The following is a 21,013-nucleotide window of genomic DNA, read 5'->3' as shown; positions in this document are numbered from 1 at the left end:
TCTCTCTCTCCGTGCCCTAGAAACACATTTAACCATTAATTGTCTAAAAAAAAAAATTATAATTGTCTATCATTATTTGAAATTAAAAAAAATTAACATTTAATAATCATCTTAAATTACTAATTGCTTCAATGGATATCATATATGATTGAAATATATTTCGTTTGATGTAGACATTTTGTTCTCTCTCTTCCTCTCTCTCGTTCACATGTGCATTTGTCCGTGCACTTTTACTAGTATATATATATATATATATATAGTAGAGAATTCGACGGCTAGGAAAGGATAGAAAACAAAATTAAATTAACACAAGGGAAAATTTAGGAGATAGAGAAAGTACACTAGAAAGAGAATGAGAGAAGATGAAGGTAGGGTTTAATTCAAGAAAAGGCATTCAATTACACAGAAATGCAACGCACTAATTATGCACTAATTGAAATGCAAATAAAGAGACAAATACAAGTTACAACCCCTAAGATGAATAGTTTAATGGGAACACCTAAAACATACAGTATAACAAAGGCCCAATTATGATCATCTGAACCATGTAACCAAGTATAAATGAATATATTTGTAATACAATTAGGGGTGCAAAGTTGTTGAGCGTTTATGTACAACTATTAAAGTGCCATTTTAGTAATTAAATAAAATTAGCACTTTTAGTGAATGACACAATACTAAAGCGTAAGAAAAGTTTTTAATTAATTTTACGGGGACCATTAATAATAAACTGAGGAAGTAAATTTGGTACAAATTAAAGCCTAATCGTTGGAATATACTCTTTTAGGTAATTGTTCTTACAATTGAGATATCGATCAGGATCCTGATCATAGTAGAGGCACAGGTGAGTGGAACTTTGTCATATCGTCAACATTTTATCGTATTTCATATCTTGACATGTTTTTGTTTTTATCAATGTGACAATTCATAAGCATTTATAGCATCTCATGTTTTAGCATTTATGTTTTATGCACTTATAAGTATAATGACATCACCTCATGATTTTCTTTAAGAGATGAAATACATGAATTTATAGAATATTAAGAATGATGAAATGGCCTCAAAAGAATGGCACTGAAGGTCCATCTATGTCCACTCAGTCAAAGGGCTGACTGAAACGAAAAGCAATGAAAAAAAAAAAAAAAGAAATGACAGTAGAAAGAACCATATATGACTACCACCCTTTTCAGTAGGAGTTTAGGTACTGAATGAGGGCATGTCCACCCCGTCAAAGGGCTCAGGGTTTCCATCAAAGGGCTTAGGATTTCCATCAAAGGGCTTGGAAAGGACAGGAGGTGCTGGCCAACCCCATCAAAAGACTCGGGATAGGCAACCGTGTTGATCAACAGTGTGTCCTCACTATCATGATCCATTGGGTAGTTCATATGATAATTGACTTACCCTAGTCATGATTTTTAATGACCATGTGAAATTATTTATGAACGATTCAGAAATATATATTTTTTTATCCGTGTTTATATATTTTAGAATGGAAGTATGTGTATGTTTTATATATTTCATGACTACGCCACCATTATGTTTTCACCAGTATACATGTTTTTGTTTCTTGGTATGACATGGTTTCCCTCACGGGGCTTGTTAAGCTCACCCACCATTTTCGCCTACAGATTAGTAAGCACATGTTGGTGGAGCACAAATGGATGTGAAGAGAAGACGAGTTCTACAAATATGGACATTCTCGCCATTTGATGATGCATTCGATCTTAGAATATTATAAAGTGTACGGACCTCCCCGAGGGTGCTAGCACAAATACAACATCCTCGCACGTTTGACGATACCTTTCATTCTTGTACAGGAAACGGGTATCATTTGTTCTCTGAGTATTCTCTATGACATGCACTGACCTCCCCGAGGGTTCTGGCATGACAGGGCGTCCATCGCCAAATGATTTCACTTCGAGCACGATACATGATGCAGTTAGTGAATATAATTACAAACATGGATGATGACAGATGACGCTTGGGTAATGGCCGAGGTGGTGCGGGTATGGGCTGGCATGGGTGTGCGGGTCACATGCGCATGGTGCAGGAGCAATGTGCATGGCAATACAGTAGGGGCACGAATGCGTGCAGCGAGGGCGGGCATGCTGTGCGACAGGGGTGTGCATACTTGTGGCAGGGGCGTGCATGCTATGCGGCGGGGGAGTGTATGCTTGCAATGGGGGCACGTATGCTATGCGGTGGGGGCGTGCGACCAGGATAGGCTGGCTGGGCTAGCTGGCTTAGCTAGCTAGCTGGGTGGCGGCTGTGCGCGACATGCGAGCGAAAAAAATATGATTTTCCTGGGAAGATTACGGTAGATCCGTTGATCTGATTTTAGCATACCATATATCATCGAAATTGTATTTCTGAGCACTATCCATCTGTATGGTCATCTTGATAGGAATCCTTCATATATACAAAGCCAAAATTGGAGCCCTTCCTTCCCGCGCGAGGATTTCTAAGGTTTCAGACCTGGGAGTGTTTCGAGGTTATCTAGGTAGGTAGGGGATGAATTTTAGGGTGTTTGGGCCAGGTGAGGGATTTTTCCAGGTTTCCAATGGGACTGCCTGTGTGAGCGGTATATGTGCGGGAAGGCATGATTTTCTGGGGATGATTGCTGGAGATTCATCAGCCCAACTTTGAAGTATCATTTATCATCAGAATCATGTTTCTGAGCCCTATTTATCTGTATGGTCATCTTGACCAGATTCCTTCATATATGAAAAGTCAAAATTAGACCTTCCTCTCTCCCACGTGGGGATTCTAGGGTTTCGGATAGGGGAATGTTTCTATCAGCATCTCTGTTGGTCGAAAGCCCAAAGTTGCGTCCAAGATCCATATTTCATCATAGCCAGAGGAGGGTGATAAAATTGGGTGTCTACACTTTGATCCCTCATTTGATCCCTCAGAATTTGCTTTGTTTCTTAGAGGAAGATTTATGACAAGAGGTATGCTCTTCTTCTTCCATTATTTGTGGTCTTAGAAAATTTTAGGATTTTGTTTGTGATGTTGTGTGGTGGATTGTTAGGGATGGATCCAACATCAAGTTCTGGTATGATCGCTTAGTCGTTGCTTCTCCTCTAGTTGATAAGATTAATGCTCCTGACTTTATAGTTTGCACACTTTGTCCCTAGTTTCTGATTTTATTAGGATGGTAATTGGAATATGCCTATACTTCAATCTTGGCTTTCCCTAAATTTCAGTGATCAAGTTACAAGGATTCCTATTCCATCTGTGGGAGCGCCTAACAGTCGAATCTGGTCCTTAACCGAATCAGGAAAATTCTCTGTTTCTTGAGCATGGGAAATATTAAGGAACAAAAACCCTGTAAATGGTTAGTGGTGCATGATCTGGCGGAAAAATCTTCATCCAAGACTCTCTATTTTTGGATAGCCTAATGCAAGGGTTTCTTCCAACGAATGATTTGATTTCAATGAAATCTATTCCTCTTGTTTCCAGGTGTAGTCTATGTAATAAATGTGAGGAAAGCATATCTTCTTGAAGTGTGAATTCTCTTCGAATATTTGGAACTCCATGCTGAAGTATCTTGACCAAAGGTGGAGTGGTTTTCCTTCAATTGAAAGCCTTTTCTCATGGTGGAAGAGAAAATCAGTGGCTGTGCTTTGTAATAAATTATGGCTTCCTTTGGTCACTTTTGTTCCTTTTTACATATGGACAGAGAGAAATCGAAGAAGATTTGATGAGCTTGCTATGACAGTAAATCAGATCCATAAAGAAATCTTGACGGATCTCAATGACTTCTCTTCTATTAACTTGGTGCAGGTTAAATCAGTTGTCAATATTTTCTATCAAAAAAGCTTAACATCTCAACCTCTTTGCCTCATGCTAGGCATATTCAGGAATTGTTCTGGGTGGCTACATCTAATGGATTTCTCAAGCTAAACATTGATGGATGTTCTCATGAAAATCCAGGTCATTCAGGACCTAGCGGTATTATCAGGGATGAGAATGGATCGAATATGATTTGCTTTGCTATATATGAGGGTGTCGGAACCAATTTCATGGCAAAATTTGCTGCATTTTTTCAAGGTCTGAAATGTGTGGTTGGGAGAGGTTATAATAAACTATGGATCATGTGATTCCCAATCAGTGGTGAGTTGCATTATAGACCATAAAATTCCTTGCAGCTTTCAACAGCAATGAAGATTCTTTAGCCGATACCTGGACAGTATTGAACGGGTGATATCTCACTGCTATAAAGAGAAAAATTCAGCTGCTGATAAGTTGGCAAAACATGCTGCTACTGCTCCTCAAACATATGGGACTCTGCTCCGGGTTTTACTCTTTCTGATCTAGAATGGGGTAGCCAGAATAGGCCTAGATTCAGGTTCATGTAAACATCTTTTTGGTTTCATTTTTGATTTGTTTTCTTTCTCTGCTGATAGCAATGCTGAAGTTGGAGTAAGAATATCTCAAAGAGATCCTATGTATCATTCACATTTTCCATAGTAATACAATTTTCCTAACTATTAGCAAAAAAAAAAAAAAAGGAAGAAAAAGAACCTTACCTAAGTGGAAAGACACGTGGATTTACAAGAGTTGCCAAATTTCCTAAATTCGAGATCAATTTAGATGAGTGAGTGTTTTGACTTAATTTATGGAGTGTTTGTGTTCTTAATTTCATTTTTCCATGTCCATACTTGTTGCATGTACGTTATGCATTGAATTCATAATTATGCATGTATTATGAGAATTGGAGCATATATGTGTGTGTGTGTTGAAATGTGAGAATGTGATGAGATGTGGATATGGATTGTGATGGGCACGGTGAGGCCGAAGGGGGATTCCGGTACCTTGTGCCCTGGGTGCGTGAGTATTGATTTGATGTGTTGCATTCATGAATAGTATGCATGGCTAGAGATCATATCACTGGTGCTACAATCCCTTAACAATAGGTGATGAGTACTGGCTAATCCTAGCGGACAGGTGCGAGGTTCATTCTAGAATGTCAAGTTCGATGTACGATGTGTGAATGTCGTACACGGGTGTTGCATGACGTGTGTTGTGCAGTTGCAATGATTATTCCTAGGGGCTTACTGGGTACCGAAGTATAAATGTGGGGACTGCCACGCTCCTACTTGCAACTAACTTGTATTCCCGAGAGATTGATGTGTATTGGTGCAGAGGGATACCACCTATATTTCGTTGCACTCAAATAACTCTATTGGACTTAGTGTGATTGCCTAGTTTATTAACTAAAAAAAAAAATGAACTCATGCGGCATTAATGGACTTGGTTGAGCATAGCATGGCATTGATGTTAGTATGTATGAGCTTGTATACCCCAACCCTTCACTGGGCTTGCAAACCCCCTTTTTTTTTAGATGTTGATTGAAGTGCACAGGAACCCAAATCATGTATTGGAGCTATTCCTAAGTTAGGTCTGATTTGTCCATGGCACTTTAAACTGTATATCATCTACATCTCTTAAATTGTAACAATTGGAAGGATATAATTCAGCCATCATGTTTCCACAACTTTTAAACTTTTGTAACTTGATAGTTCACTTAGCATTTTAAATCATGAAAAGCACAATAGTACAATCTGATTTTGGACTAAACCAACAAAGCCTTTCAAATATTTTGATGATAATGATATCATTCAATCATGTTTTAGCCATTTGAACATTAAATTTGGATCATGTACATTAATCTAGTATTTTAGATCATGGCAAACACGATAGTATAGCCTTATATAAGATCAATATCCGAAAATATATTTAGTCCCTATTTCAATTGTTATATATATATATATATAGTAATTATCTATTACTTTTATATATCTTCACCAACTTGTAAGTGTTACAAATTTGTGCATTTACATGACCTTTCTTACCCAAAAAAAATAAAATTACATGAGCCCTACCCAAAGGAGAAAAGGAGAAAAGGAAAAAAATATATAGGACTCAATCCAATACCAAGGCCACCAGTAAGTTTTGCAATTTTCAGCATAACCCTGTCACAAGACCAACTATCCAGCTCAACCCAGCCAAGAGAATTGAGTAGTGTATGTTGTGGGTTCATTAGGTAGAGAAAAACCCATTCCTTAATATTCATAAAGCTTAGAAGGAAGACGAGGGCTAAGGACAACTTCAAGTGGGGTGGCCTTAATGTTGGTCAACCCTGATGTTTCTGTCATATCCACAGGTGCACCTGAAGGGGTTGTAAACTCGAACCCATGGAGTAAATGGGCTAGAGTCAAGTGCAAAACCTGAAGAGCAAAAGAAACCCCTGGACACATTCTCCGGCCAGAGCCAAAAGGGATGAATTCAAAATCTTGACCTGAAACCTCAACGTCCAGGTGGGTCATGAGAAACCTCTCTGGATGAAATTCATGAGGTTGGGACCATACACGTGGATCTCGATGAATCTTCCATATATTGGTTATTATTCAGGTGCCTACTGGTACATGATAACCAGCAATAGTGCACTCTTCCATGACCTCTCGTGGTCCAGACAATGGACCTGCTGGGTATAGGCGAAATGTTTCCTTCACAATGGCTTGGAGATATTTCAATTTAGTGATATCTGATTCCTTTACTTGTCTTTCCCTACCCACATGCATGTCTAACTCTTTCTGCGCTCTTTTCATCGCACGTTGATTGTTGAGTAGTAGTGAAAGTGGCCAGATTAGTGTAACAGTTATAGTGTCAATTCCTCCTAAGATCATATTCTGCAAACACCAATTCATATTAGGAGACCAAAAAGGAATAACAAGTAAAAATCTTAGCAATACTTCTTAGTAAATTGGCTTTTAGTGTAATGATTCATCATATCAAGTAGAAAAGAAATAAAATATGATGGTCATCATTTCCTCGCTCTATTCAAAAATTTGGGATTTCATTATCTTTAAGATTAGAAATAAAATCCTTTCTATTTGTGCTATGTTCTTAGATACTATCAGAAAGAGGCATCTTGCTCATTCTCGGGTCTCATTCTTATTTATTTCCCCTAGTTTTGTTGTACCATTCTCTATTCACTCTTTGTTTCGTTGTTTTGTTTGAAAAAAAATTTCGCTGCTGCCTGCAACACCATGGTAACAGCCAAGGGAATGGAATCCCAGAGATAAGTTTAAAAATAACTACTTTCCATGAATTTTTTTCACTCAGAGCCTTGAGATTCCATTACCCTGATTGCTACTTGGCAGCAGCCAAGTTTGGTTGGTTGTATCCCCCTCCCTGGCTTTTGATGTATTTGTTTACCTTTTTTTATTAGAGACTTCCCCCTTTGCTAGCTTTTGTGGCAGTAACTGTATTGGTTTTCTTTTTCTTAATATAAAAAAAATATAAAAAATGAAACAAAATAAAATTACTCACTAAGCAAGCCGCCTTGATGACGGTATCCGCGTCATAATCACCATAATCACAAGCTTTGCGTCTTCCATTATAGATATCATAACGTCCATGAAGTCTTGTTCACCACCCTTGGCCTTGTCGCTGCTTGCAGAAGATGATCTCTTTTGTTGATGCTCCTCCAGCCATCTTTGCAGTATAGAGTCCATGTTCTTGGCCATCCTCTTCATTTCTCTTTCATAACCCTGCAAGTCTAACCCCTCAAGAAAGGGAATTGCATCCGAAATGATGGATAAACCCATCAAATGAAACAACTCTTGTGGCTTCTTGAAACTTCAGCTTTTCCTCCATATCATATGAAGTATCAGTCCCAGAATATAGCTACCCAGCTACAATCCGGACAATAATATTGAGCATCAAGTCCTCAAACCAATTCTTCATATCCACCCTTAGGTACTTATTCTTGTCTGACCACATTTGGTACAGTTCTTTTATTGAGGTTCCAACCTCTGAGGCTCGACCATGCTTGAAAGTCTCTAGACGGTGATTTGAGAGAAGTTCAAGCATAGCTATTTTGCGCAATTCACGCCAATATGGTCCATATTGGGTGAATCCAAACAAGCCATTGTTATAACCCATAAGCTTCAAGGCAATGGCCATAGGTCGGGTGGAGAGAGCCCTATCATTTGTCGTGAAACACTCCTTTGCCACCTCCCAACTACTCACCACCAATGCACGATGGACACGAAATCGAACGGTTAATGCCGGTCCATACTTGTCAGCCATGGCTCCCAAGGTAATGTGAGGGATGGATTTCCCACCTAAAAGATGAAGGTGGCCATTAATAGGCCATGCCCCGGCCGCTACGGATGCAAACCTTCTATTAAAAGTGTTATTCTTGGTATTCCATAAGAGGTAGTAAAGGGAGAAAAGCAAGGGGAGGAGGAATCCAATGCACTGTTAGTTAAAACGCATTTTAAACGTGTTTAAAACGTGGTTGTCGTTTGCGGCCGTTTAAAATGCGTTTACCGTATGCCTCTATACAATGCAGAAAAAACTGGGAACGGCCGAATAAAACGTTTAAAACACGTTTTAAACGCACGTTTAAAACACGTTTTAAACGCACGTTTAAAACACGTATGCATTTTTTAAGGGCAAAATAGGAATTTTCTCATACTAATTAGAAAAAAAAAAACCCAAAACAAAAGAAAACATCAAAACCATTTGATAGGGTTTTTTCCCCAAATCCCAAATTCCCAATCTCTTATTCCACATCTCTGTGTTGCTCTCATGATCTCACCCAGTCACCCGGATTCTCTCAACCTGAGTTTTCCTCTGAACCCTTCTTCTCCGTTGGTCAATCGAAGAAATCAGGTATCAACTATCAAGCAGAGTCTTCCTCCTAACGCTTCTTCTCCGACAGTCCTCAAAATCAGAGAAAAGAAGAAGAAGAGACAAGTAGACAACTCGCAAGTCGCAAGACTCGCAACTCTCAAGTCGATCAAAGAAGACGGCAATAGCAGGTCGTCGGAACTCGGGCGTCGAGTCGTAGACAGTAGTAGTAGCAGGTCGTCAGATCTCGGGCATCAATAGCAGCCTATCAAAGGAAACCCTCTTCTTCTACCTCTTCCTCAATCCTCACTCAGTCAACAGGAGTCTTAGAGTAGCAGACTCTGCCATAGGTATAGTGTGATATGGATACCTATTGGTCACATATCCACTTCTTCTTCTTCCTTCACTATTCATAAGAAATTCCGTCTAGCTTGTATCTCCAACCGTGGCTTACCATGGGTGAATTCTAACTTTTGCTTTTGTGTTTACTTCCTGTCTATCATTGCTAGTATCACTCACTTGATGTTTTGTAGGTTTCTTTATGTTTACTGTCTTGTGGTTTTCTATTTTATCTATTCTGAGTTGCAGAAGGAACCTCTGCCCTTAAAATTTAGCTGAATATTCCCTCATTTTTTTTTCTTTTAAATTTACTCATTTTTAACCAAACAGGGTAGTGTTCAAGTATTCGACATTTCTAGAAATGAGTTACTGAAACGACTATTTTCTAAGCATCTGCCCAATGATGAGCCTGAATACAATACAAACTTTTCATGGCTTGTACAAACCTAATGCCCCAAAAACTACAAATTGTGGCTCGATTGATCAACTAATAGCATGATTGGCTAATCGATAGCCTACCAATAATGCGCAATACCATTTGATTTTCTGATTAGATTAGACCATAATGTTGGACCAAACTGCATTCCTTGCACCATGATTTTGATTGATCTTTCAAAACTGTCAACAGTCAATATGAACACGACACATTTATTTTATTTGTATATCTTTGGTATAATTTTGATGCTTCTGATGTACTTTCAAGGTACTATAGTTTTGAACCCAATAGACTGAAATGTTGGCATTTTACATCCCTTTTTCTTTTCATTTACTAATCTATGATTTAATTTTTCCGAAAGGAATTTACTCATCGTCCATTCATAATACATTAATTATTCTATTTGTTGAGATTGGAAATGATGCTTGATTATATTATGTAGGTATTTCAAAGTTGAGCTACCTGAGCGTAAGCAAAATGGTGAGACCTAAGGATAAATTTTGGGAACATGTAGAGCAATGTGGTCTGGGCCGTTTCACATGTAACTATTGTGGACTTAATTATTCTGGGAGTGTTTCACGAGTGAAGGCTCATTTAGCTTGTCAATCTGGACATGATGTTCAAATTTGCACCCAAGTTCCTGAGCACATTTAAGCTGATGCCCTGGCAGAATTTAATTTGAATAGATCTGCTAAGAAAAAAATGAGTGATTCTCTTGAAAGTGGAATGGGTTCCACAAGTAGTACACCTTCTATGCCTCAGATTAGGAGTACACATCAACCCACAATGGTAGAGATGGCTGCTAAACAAGACAAGAAGTCATTAGACATGTTGGTAACTGATTTTTTTTGTCAATAATAACATTTCCTTCAATGTTATTCAGAAAAATTCTTTTATTGAGATGCTAAGGGGTGCATGTGCATATGGTACAAGTTATGTTGTACCTAGTTATAGCAATCTTCGGACCAGTTTGATTACTAGAAAAAAAGCAGAAATCATGCAATATGTTAGCAACATAAAGGCGACATGGGGTATTATAGATTGCACAATTATGTCTGATTCTTGGACTGACATAAAGAAGAGGTCGTGGGTCAATGTAATTGCTTACTCTCCTGGAGGTGCTGTGTTTTTGAAATGTATTGAGTGCGGTATAAATAGATTAATTTCAACAGTTATTTTCAATGAAATTTCTGATGTCGTTGAAAAAGTTGGACCAAACAATGTTGTGCAATTTATTTCAGATAATGGTTCTAACTTTTGTTCTTGTGGTGATATGTTAGCTAGAAAATGACGTCATATATATAGAACAAATTGTGCTGCTCATGGGATTAATCTGCTTTTGAAAGATATTCACAAAAAAGTTAAATGGGTGAGGGAAGTTATAGAAGATGGAAAACTTGTAGTGCATTATATTCACAGGCACAGAGATATTGTAGCATTGATGAGGAAATTCACCAATAATAGAGATATCAAGCAGTCTTGCAAAACAAGGTTTGGTACTTATTTTTTTATGCTGCGGTCTCTTATTGTTGTTGAGAATGAGTTGAGGCTTTTTGTTGCATCATCTGAGTGGAGAGCCTTTCAATTCAATAGAGCTGAAATGGCAGTGAGAACTGTTAGGATAATTCAATCAGATACATTTTGGGAGGAGGCAAAGGAAGTTGTTGCTTTGATGGAGCCACTTATTCGTATTCTTTGCCTTGTTGATTCAGATGGTTCTACTACAGGTTACTTATATGAAGCAACAGAAAGGGCAAAAGAAACATTGAGGAAATTTGTAGAGAATGATGGAGGGAAGTATTTAGCCATAATGGACTTGTTTCAATTTAGGTTAGAGAATAACATTATTCATCGTGTTCATGTCTTTGGTGCACTTTTGAAGCCTTCTATTATGTTTGGTGGTCGACTTGATATTGATGGAACTAAATTTATGAATGCACAATAATTTATTATGGACATCATGGTTCCTTTAGAAGATCGTGAGCAATTCATACAAGAAGTCATTGATTATCACATGAAAAGTCCATTGTTGTTTAATATGACAGGGCGGACAATGATGAAAATTAACCATCCAAGTAAGTGACTTAGTTAATTAGTTTATTATTATATTTTTTTAATTAAATATAAAATTCTTATATTTGTTTACTTATGTTGATTTGTAGGGATTTGGTGGCAATTTGTTAGTAGTGCATTTCCTATGCTTCAAAATATTGCTTGTAGAATCTTGAGTCAGCCTTGTCGTTCCTCTCCTTGTGAGCGTAATTGGAGTGCTTAGGATGTAGCACAAACAAAGAAAAGAAATAGATTAGCCACAGAGATGCTAGAAGATTTGGTGTACATCAGAATGAACTCTATGATGAGGGAGAACTATGAAAGCCAACTACATACAGATTCAAGGCCTATTGATTTAGACAATCTTGGTGACTTACCTATAGTAGACTTTGAGCTTGAAATGGAGAGGCTTGAGTAGACGTGCGAGGAACCTAAACCATTTGACACTGGAGCTGATGGAGGATCTACTTCTTATAGTTTAATGCCTCCTCATTGATCTTCTTTTTTTTTTTTTTTTTTTTTTTTTTTTTTTTTTTTATCATTGATCTTTGGACCTGTTATAATGATACTGAGTTCTTTAGACATCTTGGATGATATGGATGGATGGTTTTTTTTTTTTTATATATTTTGGACATGTCTTTTTTAATATGGTGTATTATGTATTAATTTGGAATTTACATTGGATGCTATATTTTGGATGATATATGCATGAATGTTTGATGTTGATGTAGTTTAGAACATTAGATGCAGGTATACAGACAATAATCTCTCAAATTACATGATGATATATTGCCGTTTTTTTGGTTTCGTTTTTTTGAAAACTACACGTTTAATACTCGTACCGTTCGTTTCTGTCCGTTTGACGTTTCCTGTTTTTTTGACCGTTTTTTTGACCGTACCGTTCAACGTTTTTATCCGTTTAAAACACGTCCCGGACGTCTCTGTTTTTTTGCCGTTCCCGTTTTAACTAACAATGATTGTGACACAAATTCTACTAATAATGTGTGAGCGAGATGGTCATGGCAGCCCATAATGAGCTAAGTACTATTTTCTAATATAGGACCAAACGAATTATGGTATAGGAAACTATCAGCTTTTGTTTTTGCAGAAGTATATACCCAATATAAGTTGCCATCGGAATGGTGCAGTTAGGATCTGGACGATTGAAAGTACTCTCTGATATGTGTCTGAGTGTTTTCAGTCATTTGATGTTCATTGTATTACTGTAGTGATCACAGAGGATAAAGGCTATTAGCAGCTGTTGTACCAACGTGTATTCTCTCTTTGTCCAATGTATTGTATGAGTGAGGATCTTCTATCCACACGGCAATCACCCTTGCACCTAATTTCAAATTCTCCATTGGTATGTAGGACCCACATTTGGAGTATGGGTCCCACACACCATGGATAGTGTGAGATGTAGATGGGGTGGTTATCACATGGGGAAGAATCGCATCGGTATTGGTTTGGTATGCACTCTCTTGATTGGGAAATATTTAGTGCGTTTGGAAAGATTATTTTGGATGAATTATGAAAGCGATAAAAGGATTTGGAGAAAGTTTTCTGACACCGACTATGAAAGGTTCACTTCACTCAAAATCCTACCGTAATTATTACTTTCTCTACTAGTTGAAAGTCCAAAATACCCTCTTGACTTTTGATAGATTGTTTCAAAAGAGTTTTAGAATGGTTGGGATGAGAGGTAAGAGAATTCTAAGAGGTGACTTTAATGAGAAAATACAAATTTTGGGAAGCTCAACTATTGGGAAGTTATATAAGATTGTAAAGACCTACACAAGAATTGATCAAGCCTTTTTTTTTTTTTTTCCACAACAAAGCTATGTTACTTTGAATGGAATCTCAGCCTGCTTCACTAACTAAGCATAAGAGTCAAGGGATTTCCTTCTAACTGTTGACTCAGAGTACACTACATAACCTACCATGTCACCTAAGGCTTGGGTGGGAGGTACATAAAAGGCAAAGTCCTGGATTTGGCTTGGCTAGGCTCCCAAATCTAGGCAATTGTCCTAGATATGGCTGTCCATCTTCTAAGATTAGGTTATCTTCAGATATGGTAAATTGTTTTACCATCATAAAATCATTAATGTCTACCTTCTCTACCTAGAGGTCAGATCCTCTACTGCACTACTTGGTGCAATGAGGGTCCAATGATTAAGAGTACCTAGGTACACATTTTTCAGGGGCTTTCGGCTATTCAAATTCTCATTCCACCCGGTGCAATAAAAATAAATTTTGTTACCCCTATTATAGAAGATCGATAATACCATATATTATTCCCCAATAACCTCTCCCGATCATAGGAAAAATTCTCCCTTAGAGCAAGGCTGAAAGAAAATCATCCCCTCAGAATTATTTGCCACAATTCTTATATGACCTAACCAACAATAATGGGCTGGCCCTATCAGAACAAAACAAACAATAGGTAGGTTACAATGACCTTACATAAAACAATGGTCTGGGTCCACATGCAAAAGATGATGATATTTTCTTTAGTTTCAGAAATAATGAATTTTGACTGGGCTTATAACACTTTTGTGGAAGCACTTTTCATCCTTATTAAAAGGCAATCTGACTTAGGATAGGATATTTCAATCAGTATTTTTCATACCCAATATTTCTTATATTTTTGTGAGGCTTTTCATCTAATAAAGTTTTTTTTTAAGGTCACCAATAAAGACCTTTTTCTTATACAATAAAAAAATAATAATAATAATAAGAGTAAGAGAACCCTATCCACTTATGTGGCTATTATGTTAGTATACAAGCCAATGGAAGGTTACGCGAATGTATCTAAGTGGGGGGAGTCAATGTTGTCTTTTTACGTCCACTTATATCTGATTGTGGAGACATGTAAACGAGTAGAGTTATTTTCTCCAAAATATAAATCTCTCTCACTCTCTCTCTCTCTCTCTCTCTCATCTTTTTGAAGAATCATAACCAACCTGGTTCTATGCTTCACATTATTGAAGGCTCTTTGCTCCAATTCTGCTTCAATATAGTAGATGCTCTCTTTACCTCTCCACCATAAGTTTATAGCTTAAATAGTTGGGTTTTTTTTTCCGTCAAACTTGTTTAAAACAAAAGTATAATAGGAACGAGCCTCCAAATCAACAAGTATCACCTGGCTTATGCTCACTAATCAGAAAAAAGAAAATTCTCATGAAAGGACTCAAACCTAATAAAAGTAATAATTGTCCAATCAGTCTTCATCTTTAATCTTTAAGGTAATTGATAATGATAATTTAATCGTCAACTCAGTGTCCCCATCTTCTTTTGTAACCCAAAAGAAAGAGAGAGAGAGAGAGGAGAGAGAGAGAGAGAGATCAATGCAACCGACGAAAGAATCAGGTGCAATGTCATTCTCAGCCGCACCAAAAAGTTGTAAGAAAACTGTGGTTGATTGAGATTCTTTATCATTATTGTCTCGCAGCTGCTGATGTGAAAGAGTGAGAAAAGACGCCTATTGTGTATGTTATATATTGACACTAAACTTAGGTGTATTAATAACATTATTTGTCCTCAAAATGTTTCTTTATCTTTATGGTAAGTACACAGGATAAACAATATTCTCGTAGATTATATATGTATACCATGAACACAATAGCCATATATAAACTATTGCTTTATCATGGCTATATTGTTTGTTTCAAAAGGCAGCCAAGGTAAAATAAGACTCTTCACATGGCTTTTTTCTAATGATGGAGCTCTGTGGGTGGCAAAATTTTGTAGATATGTCATACATGCCGTATTATGTGGCAAGTTTCAAGCAACATGCCTTGTACACATCGGTGCACAAAAAGAAATATTGTGGCTCTCAATTACTTTTATTGCACCCAATAGTCATAGCAGATTTTTTTTTTTATTATAATTTTTTATTAATCATGTTTTCGATATATTTAATATAACTATTTCCCCCTCTCTCTTTATACTTGCTCACTTGTTGTTGGTTAATCATCACTATCTATCGCCTTTTTTTTTTTTGGTCTCAATACTTATAATTTTTTGGTGCAAACCTTTTTTCCTTTTTGTGAATAACAAATTTATCTGAGATAGTTACGATTGGTTGCATTGGCCCTGTAAACATACCTGAATTGCCCTCCTTGATACATTAGGGTGCATTCATCCTTGTCTTTGCAAGGAAAGCAAAAATGATATCAAACATCTAATTAAAAAAAATTATATAAATGCCTTTTTTTTCTTATTTATTTCACATAAGATGGTTACAATTCAATGTAGCCATGCATGGTTAAATTGGGAATATCCATTTTTTTTTTTTTTTTTGGGTGAAATATCCCAATTTATTGAGTTTGAAAGGGAGAACCTACATATCATGAAGCAACATTGTGGAATTTGGCCATGTAGTCTCTCCTTCAGAGGCAAGGCTTTCTTGGCGAAGGAATGTGCAACTAGACTAGCATTCCAAGGAATGAAAAGAAAACAATGCATTGGTAAAATGAGGAGATACATAAACAATATCAACAACCCCTGAAATTTCATCCAAGCATGTAAGTCGTGATTGTTGATTATGTCAATTACTTCTCCACAGGCACTTTCCACCATGGAAGGAAAGATTCTATGAAAGTGCCCTTGTGCCTTGCCTACTTACAAAGAAGATTCCCAGAGTCTAATTAACCATGCCACATGGGAAATTAACACTTACTCCATTGCATGGGATTACTTCTCCATATACACTGTATCAAAGCCCTATATGCATAAACTAGAGAGAGAGAGAGAGAGAGAGAGAGAGAGAACTTGTGCATGTTTTTGTCTCTCCCTTCCCCCTACCTACTATAATTCTCCAATGGTTACAATCCTCATACTTAACAGTGGTGGGATTCCAATGAATGATTACAATTATGTCGAAAGTAAATAGTTTTATTATGATTTAGCCATCTACTTTACAATGTCACACTGGGCATAAAAATATCTATTTTATATCTACCGTCACAAACCTAATCCTCCAGAACATTATGTACAGAGAATTTGAATAACCTATTAGACATTAAAACAATTTCTAAACCATTGAAAATAAGGAAACTATCTACAAAGCAAGACACCATACTCCAATTTTCTATCCAATCGTGAATAAATAATCTCTCTTGATTTTCATCCCTATTGAGAAGAAAGAGGAAAAAAAAATTAGGAAGATGATAAAGGATTTTAGAAGGGATTTCAATGGATCTCGGAATGATCGGTTGGAGATAGGTGTGTAAGTTAGACCCTATCGGTCTCAGCCCTCCCTAAGCCCGAACAGGGCATGGGCTAAGATATCTTGGCCCTGTGGGCGGGTCAGGGCTGGGAATTTCTGACCTCTGAGTCAGGACCGGCCAGGGATAAGGCATCAGGTTGAGCCCAGTCCAGCCCATTCTTCTTTTTCTCCTTGGCCTAGCCCAGCCCCTGCATCTTCTTTAGTCCTTCCCATTGCCAAGGCCAATGAGGATCAACCCGGCCCAAACCTGAAGGTGGGTCAGGATTCGATTTTCAAGCCCTAAGTTAAGGCCATGCCAGGTGGGAAAGAAAAAAAAAGTGCGGGGATTGATGTAGGTTTGCTTTGATAGTATGGCACGTATAAAGCTTACATCTTAAATGCCATGATAATTCTTCCATGGAATGGGCCATGGACAACATTACGAAATGGGATTCAATTCGCCTAACTTTTGGGAGATGAGACTTATGGAATTGGGCCATTGTCTGTTTGTTTGAGACCACCATTAGGACAGGTCACGATCTGCCCCCACTTGCAAAAACTCTCACTATCAAATTTTGCCACCATCAATCAATCGTAGATTGGGGATTGATATCATCATCCTATGAATGAAGGAATCCTTGTCAAGAATCAATTTCTTTGTTTGTGAGTTACTACGTTTGGTAATTATAGAGTACTAAGCCCTTAGAAAGCCTAAACCCATTATGGGATTTGAGTGCATATTGGGAAGGAGTGGCTAGCTAAGAAAGCACGGAAGAACTTGGGTTGGAATTAGATAAAGTTGAGGTGGTGGCCTTCTTGTGTAATCCACACTCTCCCCCACCCCCCATTTAACAAACAATTTCTATCTCTTTCTCACTCAGCCCCAAGTGCTCTCCCATTCGGCAATCCATATTCCACTGCTCAATGGGTTCAAATAATAGCACAAAAATAGTAGGCCCGACCTACAGAAACCCTCTTGTCAAAACAACCCATTAATTTGGGATGGATTAAGTTTTCTTTCAATAACGGAAAAGAGTCTCTTTACAAATGGTGATTTGATCATATGATTGGACTCTTCAAATGTGATAAAAAAAATCATTGTTAGAGGGTCAGATCCAGGTTATGAAACTTCGAATATCATGACCCAAATTGATTGTTCAATCAATTTTAATTCTGATTAAACTGGAATCAACCTGAACCCTAGAAACCCAGCATGGGTCAGCTACTCCAAATCAGCCAGAATCGGGTTTGAGTTCGGCTGAAAACATAGATCAGATTGTTGAAGAGATTCTTGGGTCCGTTGCCCTGGCTCTAACATTCTTGATACACTAGAGTTTCTTCTTCAATTCATCTTTTGGGTGGAATGATACCTTAAGGTTTGTGCCTTGTAACTTAGGAAAAGAAAACTAAACTCTAAATTGCAATTAAAGAAATAGCAAAGGCCCTCCTCTTCTATCATTTTAGATCATACATTTTTAGGAAATTGTTTCTTGTGGGAGAGTGTGATTCCTATTTATAGTCAATAAGAGTACACAAAGAAGCATCAACATAGACGTTATTTTCCATTTCATAGGGGAGTCCGATTGTTCCCCCATCCCACCGCATTGCACCGAAACCATTTTTCCATTTTGATTTTTATGTATTAATTTTGAGATTTTAAGTCATGCTTTATTTGTGACGCTTCCAACTGCCTAAAGGCATCTTCACTATTTCGTATAAAATCTAATCTTTTTCCTCACTCTAATAAGGGAAACTGAAATACTCACCCCAATACTTTAACGTAGCATCTCCTTTTAAGAAATTTCCCACCCTCTTTCTTATATCGGTTGAGAGGAAAGGGGAATGAAGCGATATTATATGCTTAGATTGGATGTAAGAACCATTTTGTGGATCTAGCTTTAAATAATTTTGCTTTTTTAAGTTGACCCATAGAAATTTGATGAGATCACTTAGTAAAGGAGCAAAATGAGCATAAAATAATTAAAGAACAGAATCACTATTTATATTATGGGTATCCACTAGCCAATTTGTGCGTATCACTGTTATTACAGTTGCAAGATCCAAAAATCCACTATAAATACCCCCTTCAGGGCGTGTGCCCTCCATAAGCCTTCATCTCCCTTCTTTTTCCTCATCAACTCTCTTTAATGGTTTCCTTCACTCCATGGCACTAGCCCAACCTGCAGCTCCATCTGAGGCTAAAGTTCTAACAATTTCCATCAATGATGTAGAGAGACAGATGAGGGAAGAGCCCAAGGAGGAGTTCGACTACTCCCAAAGGTCACAATGGCTTCGAGCTGCTGTTCTTGGAGCCAATGATGGGTTGGTCTCCACTGCATCGTTGATGATGGGAGTAGGAGCTGTTAGACAAGACATCAAGGCCATGATCATCACTGGGTTCGCAGGGCTCGTCGCCGGTGCCTGTAGTATGGCGATCGGAGAGTTCGTGTCTGTTTACTCCCAGCTTGACATTGAGATGGCTAAGGTCAAGAGGGAGAGACAAAGCGTAGGTGCAAGAGAGAGCATGAGTACTGAGGAGAATGAGAATCTGCCGAACCCGATCCAGGCGGCGACGGCATCGGCGCTTGCCTTCTCCATTGGAGCCATGATGCCCCTGCTATCAGCTTCATTCGTAAGGGATCATAAGGTGAGGTTGGGGATGGTAGCAGGAGTGTCAAGCTTTGCTTTGTTGATGTTTGGAGGGGTAGGAGCTGTGTTGGGGAGGGCTCCTGTGGGAAGGTCTTGTGTTAGGGTATTGATTGGTGGGTGGCTAGCCATGGCTATAACCTTTGGCCTCACCAAGTTGATTGGTTCAAGTGGACTATAAGAATTGAATGGAGAATATATGTGTGTTGTAGACTTGTAGTAGTTGTTCGTCTCTTTTTATTTTGTTACTTTACTTTTCTGTTGTGGAGATTGGAGAGTGAGTGCATAGCATACTTATCACCATGTAAGAGGAAGGAAAAAGCTCCATTCTGTGGCTATGGAAAGGCAAAAGTATGATGATTTGCTTGCTTTTATGTGAAGTTTTCGATCATCTTTATATTTAAAAAAGAGTATACATACACTAAAGAAGCAAAGGATAGAAGTCTGGCATCCGGATTAGAAGTATGCGAATACTTTTATGTATGGCTTGATGCTGACATTTGAGTTTGGATCAGGTTCTCGTATGGAATTTATATGCTATCGTTAATTAGTAATTTAAAAAATTATATCTATCCATATGGATCCCACATTTCTAAAATAGAAAAAAAAAAATTTAATGTATGTTTGAAGCTTTTACTTTATGTGGGAAGGCATGAGAAAAAATCTGCATATACATTGTTCAAATCTTCCAAACCTTCCCCCCCCCCCCCAAAAAAAATCTCCAATGGACTAATTTTTCTTTACATTTTCAATCAGCATTTTAGATTCATATACTCTTTCAATATGTATGCCAATCTTTTTAGTTTTGATACTATAGAAACTATAATATTCCTACAAATGATCATTCTGCCCTTGGAGGATTGTGGTTATCATTGAATAAGTAATTGGTTTTAACTAATAATTAAAATGATTTATGGTGTTGGGGTTTCACAGAAAAGCAACTATCCTATATATTGGTTGTGGGTAGTCCAATCTGAAGGCTTATAAGAACTTATATATGCACCATTATGGTGTAGGGGTTGCACAGAAAAGCAACAATCATATATATTGGTTGTGGGTAATCCAATGTGAAAACTTATAAGAACATACATATGCACCATTTCCCTTTTTTTTTTTTTTTTTTTTGAAAAGAAAGGGTGCTCCATGGTAGTGATTGCCGACTCGAACGGTGATGGGTTGAGGGCATTTTCACCACTAGGTTACCGACCCCATTGGTTCACCATCTCATTAGTGACTAGCGTATAAGGGTGAATTATACCTAAGTCCCAACAGGTGTATTAGAACTGGGACTGGGCATTTCTTGTGTGCCTCTAAGGATGGAGAAAATTTCTTAAAAATCTCATATCAAATGAGAATAGTTTGATGTGAACACTTGTATGGACTTCAGCACAACCTCCTCTTAATGCAGCTAGTTTTTAAAGGTGAGTTCTACCCGGATCCCAACACATGGCATGATTCCATAGAAACTGGATGGGTTCAAGAACAGATTGAATTCAAGGTGGTTATATATAAATAACAAAACCCAACCACCCAAATCTATTAGTATTTTCTCAATCCTAACTTGCTTCAATTCATACTGAAGCATGCAATTAATTAATGTAATTGCTTCCTATTAGAGATCTGATGATCTAATGCCTCTCATTTGATACTGGTTAGGGATGTATGAATCCACATTTGATAATAGA

At 37.7% G+C, this 21,013-nt stretch overlaps 2 protein-coding genes and 1 pseudogene across 2 annotated transcripts; 2 read left to right on the top strand and 1 right to left on the bottom strand.

Annotated features, from left to right (window-relative positions):
• Nucleotides 1-6,068: 6,068 nt before the first annotated feature.
• On the bottom strand, nt 6,069-8,589 carry LOC122070250 (annotated as a pseudogene).
• A 1,534-nt stretch (nt 8,590-10,123) lies between these two features.
• LOC122070249 lies at nt 10,124-11,366 on the top strand. The gene is made up of 3 exons (XM_042634374.1): nt 10,124-10,255; nt 10,305-10,668; nt 10,768-11,366. Exons 1-3 carry the CDS (start codon nt 10,124-10,126, stop codon nt 11,364-11,366), a joined length of 1,095 nt encoding a protein of 364 aa, XP_042490308.1.
• A 7,411-nt stretch (nt 11,367-18,777) lies between these two features.
• On the top strand, nt 18,778-19,708 carry LOC122070251 (vacuolar iron transporter homolog 4-like). Its single transcript, XM_042634375.1, has one exon. The coding sequence runs from the start codon at nt 18,847-18,849 to the stop codon at nt 19,507-19,509; it is 663 nt and encodes a 220-aa protein (XP_042490309.1). The 5' UTR covers nt 18,778-18,846; the 3' UTR covers nt 19,510-19,708.
• The last annotated feature ends 1,305 nt before the right edge of the window (nt 19,709-21,013 follow it).

Source organism: Macadamia integrifolia, unplaced genomic scaffold (assembly GCF_013358625.1).
Source record: "Macadamia integrifolia cultivar HAES 741 unplaced genomic scaffold, SCU_Mint_v3 scaffold864, whole genome shotgun sequence".
Lineage (NCBI taxonomy): Eukaryota > Viridiplantae > Streptophyta > Magnoliopsida > Proteales > Proteaceae > Macadamia > Macadamia integrifolia.
This window is presented reverse-complemented; position numbering and strand designations above follow the sequence as displayed.

Bases quoted from the DNA above. Each gene is read 5' to 3' on its own strand.
- LOC122070249 (XM_042634374.1), top strand. From the start codon at position 10,124: ATGAGTGATTCTCTTGAAAGTGGAATGGGTTCCACAAGTAGTACACCT. The intron at 10,256-10,304 runs GTAACTGATTTT...AATGTTATTCAG, and splicing joins AGAAGTCATTAGACATGTTG to AAAAATTCTTTTATTGAGAT. The intron at 10,669-10,767 runs GTTCTAACTTTT...TGCTTTTGAAAG, and splicing joins GCAATTTATTTCAGATAATG to ATATTCACAAAAAAGTTAAA.
- LOC122070251 (XM_042634375.1), top strand. From the start codon at position 18,847: ATGGCACTAGCCCAACCTGCAGCTCCATCTGAGGCTAAAGTTCTAACA.